Source organism: Cervus elaphus, chromosome 20 (genome assembly GCF_910594005.1).
Source record: "Cervus elaphus chromosome 20, mCerEla1.1, whole genome shotgun sequence".
NCBI lineage: Eukaryota > Metazoa > Chordata > Mammalia > Artiodactyla > Cervidae > Cervus > Cervus elaphus.
The window spans coordinates 97,935,936-97,941,935 of NC_057834.1; the positions used below are offsets into that span (position 1 = coordinate 97,935,936).

The 6,000-nt window shown below is 35.4% G+C and overlaps 1 protein-coding gene across 1 annotated transcript in view; it reads left to right on the forward strand.

Annotated features, from left to right (window-relative positions):
• RPE65 (retinoid isomerohydrolase RPE65) overlaps positions 1 to 2,738 on the forward strand; it is a 43,140-nt gene extending 40,402 nt beyond the window's left edge. Inside the window, exon 16 of the mRNA XM_043877406.1 lies at positions 1,042 to 2,738. Coding sequence (XP_043733341.1) covers positions 1,042 to 1,193 — 152 coding nt within the window. The 3' untranslated portion in view covers positions 1,194 to 2,738. The remainder of the gene's footprint in view (positions 1 to 1,041) is intronic.
• The last annotated feature ends 3,262 nt before the right edge of the window (positions 2,739 to 6,000 follow it).

Below are 6,000 nucleotides of genomic sequence, written 5' to 3' on the forward strand. Positions count from 1 at the left end.
TAGATGGAGGTGAGAAGGAAGAAGGAGCAGCATGTTATCTAAGTTTTGCCTTTCCTGACCTAGATACATTTCTGAAAACAAATAGGGTTCTAAGGAGGGAAACTGAATATTCTAACTGATCCAAGAGAATTGGGACTTTGAGATTCTAGTTTTGGTTTTTCTTTTTAGTAAACTGGGGCTAGAAGGGGATCTAGAGCAACAGTCTATAAAACAGCAATTCAGATACACTCAACTACAAAGCTGGGACAGTGGGGTAGGTTATACTTTCCGGGATTAAAATATGGGAGACTGCAGAGAAATGAATAGAATAAAGAGTTGTAGAGCCGTTTTACACTAAGTGATTTTACATTTGCAGTGCATCCAGTAAAAACTGCGAAAACTGTGTTCCTATTTTGTTTGATGGAAAGCATCCAAGCTAGGTCTTGGAAATTGTAGAAATAATGTACCTTACTGTTTTCAAAGTCTTTAAGAAGTCTTTTTAAAAAGTCACAACATTTTTTGCAGTAAGTAGAGCAGCTGTTAAATCTTATGACACAAATAAAAACACAGAAACATTCATTAAATAAGAATTCAATGAATATTCACTGTGTTCTAACCATTGTGGTAGGCTATCGGGATACAATGGTGGGCAAGAAGAACACTGTCACTCCCTTCCTGGAGCTTATAGTCTAGGGGACTTGAAAAATTTAACATCCCTCTCATGGTTGCCACGGGCTTTGCTGGTAGCTCAGGCAGTAAAGAATCTGCCTGCAATGCAAGAGAGTACTCTTGCTTGGAGAATTCCATGGACAGAGGAACCTGGCAGCCTACAGTCCATGGGGTTGCAAAGAGTCAGACACGACTGAGCAACTAACACTTTCACTTTCATGGTTGCCACACGGCCAGGTGGCAGAAGAGTCAGAACACGCTATCAGGTCATCTGGTTTTCTTTATTTGTGAGTGTAATGTCTCCTGTAGTATTTCAGTGACATTTATTGTATGGCTCTGGGCTTTTTTTTTTTTTTTAAATTCAACACTGCCTTATTAACTTCTCATTAACAGGTGTAGTTCTGAGTGTGGTGGTGAGCCCTGGGGCAGGACAAAAGCCTGCTTATCTTCTGATTCTGAATGCCAAGGACTTGAGTGAAGTTGCCAGGGCTGAAGTGGAGATTAACATTCCTGTCACTTTTCATGGACTGTTCAAAAAATCCTGAGCACATTCTAGCATGACATGTTTCTGGTGACAAAACACAGAAAAACACAGTCAGGTCTGCAATCAAATTCTGTTTAGCTTTAGCCTACTGTCTGTAAGGGTTTTTAACTTGCAGATGCACACAGTTTTGCAGTATTTTACAGAAAGCACAGAGTTGAGTAAGGAATTCCTTTTTAAAAAGTGCTTATTTAGATAATCGTACTTTGTGAGACAGGTACATCATAACTAAAAACTCTTTATATATTTACAATCAAATAGAAAATGAATGTGGATTTATTAAACTGTTTTTCATTCCTATTATAAAAGTGTATTTTAGGCAACTATCTGCTCCTATTACTTTTTAACATTTAAAAGCCAAAGTCTTCTACAGCTGATGTGTATGTGGCTTTGCTGTGTCAAGGCAGCATCTTGGAAAAAGACTTAGTTACTAAATGTCAAATCAAACTTCTTCTCAAACCAGGGTCTTTGATCTAAGACAATCATTGTAATTGTATGCACATATGTATTATTGTTCAAGGATTCTCATGGTTTAAACTTTAATATATCCATTTAGTATAGGCAGTTATTACTTTTTCTGATTTCACAGTAAGGCAGCCTGTCTCTAATTTACTGAGGGCTCTCAACCAAATAACTTCTCAGAGATTATGTTATCTATTAGAAACTTACATAACATCAAAGCAATTACATATAGTAGTGGCTGTAATTTTTTTGAAAAAATAGCATAAAATACTTACAAATATAATTGCTGTTTAAAATCAGATTATGGGGATAATAATGTGGGGGGGTTATACTTTGTTGCCTTTTCTGCTTAATTACGTTTAAGCACAGTGCACCTGACTGAAGAGAAAGTGAAAAAAGAGAAAATACTGTCATTAACACTCAGATATGAATATATTTAAGCACTTTTGTTTTTAAAATTATTCTTTTCTGAGATATATGTTGCAAAAAAAATGAATATTGAAAAAAAATTTTATTCTATATCTTAATCCTGTTTGACTAAGTAAAAACAGCTTGAAGGAACAGACTGACTAGGGTACTTGATGCATCCATTTGATTTCTTTATTTAGATAAAATGCAAACTCATTTTTTAAGATTATAAGTACTCATTAAAATATACTTTTCAAAGAAAATCTAAAATTGCAAAAAAGCAGAAATTACAAAGTAAAATCATGCAGAGCTCATCTAAGCATAACTACTGGCCTTTCCCATCATTTCCCATGTGTGGCTTTTTAATGTAATCATTATTTCTTTGGGAGTAATTCCTATCTCAAAAATATCTCAAAAAAATAAAAAGAAAAATGCCATAAAATAACATGGAATATGTGACTGTAGATAAACATCAATCTGCTGGATTTTGTCTCTAGATATGGCACATGAACTTAATTCCACAAAGAAAGCTATTCATACATTTATTTTTTAAATGCAGAAAATAAATTGCTGAATAATTACCAAGTTTTGTGCTTATTTAAGTCTCTAAATGTAAGAGAATTCCTAATACTGTCACTTCCCACACTTGCCAGTCAGCCCCTGCCTTCTTCCCATTCCTTTTCCACCGGAAAGTCTGGCAGTTCTTTGTGCCTGCTCCTCCAGTTGGAAGATCCCACTTTGAGCTCTGTGCTCTGTGAAGATAGCCACAGTGTTAAGAAGGGAGAAAGGAACATCTGACTAAAGGAGCATTCTGTCAATACCTTTTCACCAATTGGATTGTCTATATAGTCACTGCTGATATTATACCAAAAAGACTTAGGAGCTGCTTTACAAGTGCAAAGATAGAACGTGAGTTTTAAAAACTTAAATTAGGATAAGGAAGATTTACGTCAAGCAGGAAGGATTAACTCAGAAATTCAGATTGAAAAAATTAAGTAACCTGATTTCTAAGAATCAAGGGTATTCATCTGGAGGAATCTAGAGAATCATGTCCCATTCATAAACACATAAATCTGTTTTAAGGGGAAAATTCAAATTGAATTAAGATAAATAAACCTATTAGTAAGTACCTACTTTTAAAATAAGTTGTTTGAAGTCAGCTTTTTTCCATTTCAGCACCCTATTTGTCATAGCCAAGGAGAAATAATAACATCTTCGAGAATATAAAATAATAATTAGTAACTGATAATTGACAATCTAGACAGAGTTCCTATCAGTCAACTCAGTTCAGTCACTCAGTCGTGTCTGACTCTTTGTGACCCCATGGACTGCAGCATGCCAGATTTCCCTGTCCATCACCAACTCCTGGAGCTTGCTCAAATTTATGTCATCAAGTTAGTGATACTATCCAACATCTCATCCTCTGTCATCCCATTCTCTTGTCTTCAGTCTTTCCCGCATCAGAATCTTTTCCAATGAGTCAGTTCTTTGCATCAGGTGGCCAAAATATTGGAGTTTCAGCTTTAGCATCAGTCCTTCCAATGAATATTCAGGACTGATTTCCTTTAGGATTGACTGGCTTGATCTCCTTGTTTTCCTCAAGGGACTCTCAAGAGTCTTCTCCAACACCACAGTTCAAAAGCATCACTTCTTTGGTGCTCAGCTTTCTTTATAGTCCAACTCTCACATCCACACATGACTACTGGAAAAACCATAGCTTTGACTATATGGACTTGTCTTGGTAAAGTAATGTCTCTGCTTTTTAGAGTTCCTATACTATATTCTAAACCAAAAAAATCAACAGGCAGCAAAGCCAGCCTACATTCCAAGAATTCTGTGGCAGTTTTATTCTATCATCTACAATCTGGCTGAAGAATAAAATGCAGTGCTTTCTTCTGTAAACAGATAAGAGTGATCAATGATTAGGATTAAGAGAAAATGTCTCCTAAAGGATCCCTTAAAGGGAAGTCACTCAGTCGTGTCTGACTCTTTGCGACCCCATGGACTGTAGCCCACCAGGCTCCTCCATCCATGGGATTTTCCAGGCAAGAGTACTGGAGTGGCTTGCCATACCAAATCAGTCTCAATGGGAAAACAATCTCTGAAAAACAGGAGAAAAGGAAACTTATACTCATTGAGTGCCTTTTACTTTTACAGAAAGGGGGAAATTACTCCAAATATTATACCCACCATGATACTATCTTCACCTTTTTAAAGATCAGGAAAGGGAGGTCAAGTAACTTTTCTAACAAAACTTCAACTGAAATCTAAGCCTATCCATTAAAACCCTAACCCTAAAATTAAGCCTTCCATTAAAAATAGGTTTCTGATGCTTTCTAAAGTATTTCTACTAATTTAAATTTTATTTCAAATACAACCACTTTCATACTACTCAGTCATCAAAGCTGGGGGCAACATCATACAGAGTGAAGTAAGCCAGAAAGATAAAGACCAATACAGTATACTAACGCATATATATGGAATTTAGAAAGATGGTAATGATAACCCTATATGCAAAACAGAAAAAGATACACAGATGTACAGAACAGACTTTTGGACTCTGTGGGAGAAGGCGAGGGTGGGATGTTTCGAGAGAACAGCATTGAAACATGTATATTATCTAGGGTGAAACAGATCACCAGCCCAGGCTGGATGCATGAGACAAGTGCTCGGGCCTGGTGCACTGGGAAGACCCAGAGGAATCGGGTGGAGAGGGAGGTGGGAGAGGGGATCGGGATGGGGAATACATGTAAATCCATGGCTGATTCATGTCAATGTATGGCAAAAACCACTACAATATTGTAAAGTAATTAGCCTCCAACTAATAAAAATAAATGAAAAAAAAAGCTGGGGGCAAATAAAATCTTTGACAATTTAGTAACTCCTGCTATTGATAGTGGGTCAAATACTCCTTGAATAATAGTAGCCAAATAACAAGTATATATTATGCTAGAGATTCCACTAATTAGTCTTTATATATATATATAGTTTTGATAATGCTATTTTGCAGGTGAAGAAAGTAAAGCTCAATAACCTAAATAACTTGGTCAACTTTCCACACAGAATGAAAATCTGATTCCAAGTACCATCTGTATCTTTTGGGAACCATGAACTATACTACCTTGAGGTAGTTCACAATTTCAACATTAGATCACTACATTCCTTTTGATGACATTTTAAAAAACCACTTTCCATTGATTTCTGTGAAAATATGTTACATGCAAAAATTAATGTGGGATACAAAGTGATAATGACCGTGTCCAATCTGATTCCAAAGTTTGAGAAGTTCTGCAATGTCCAAAAGTTACTAGGCAATTAGAACAAAGATGTCTATTATGTCACCTGGACTTATCAATGTAACAAGCAAAGGTTTTATGTATTTCTTTTAGTGTGCATTAAAAAGTAATTCTGACAGTAAAGGTTTTGTGAAGCAAGAAAGTTAGAGAATCTCTGTTTAAGACTCTTATTTTTAACTTAGTAGGTAAAGCTCATAGGACCTAGTCTAGAGGGTTATGATTTAAATAAGTTTATAAATTCATCCTCAAGGCAAGCCATTTTGTATCTGTTATTACATTAAATTTGCATTGAAGAGCTTTACTTATTTTAAAAAAAGAAAGATGAAAGATAAATATTCAATATTTATATGATTAGTATGGATATTTCATATTCTAATATGTTGATAATATTATACTATATGGATGATAAAATATGTTCAAGAGGCTACCAAAAATAATCTCAAAACTCACTGTTTCTCAAGTTTTTTTTACCTTGGATTCGTATCTGTATATATATATATACTCACACACACATACACACACATATATATATACACATATATCTTAATCTCCTTCCAAAAAGTAAGCAAAGGGGTATCACCCCTTTATAAGAGCAACCCTTGCATTGAGACATAGGACTAAGAATTCAGGATCAAACAATCTACC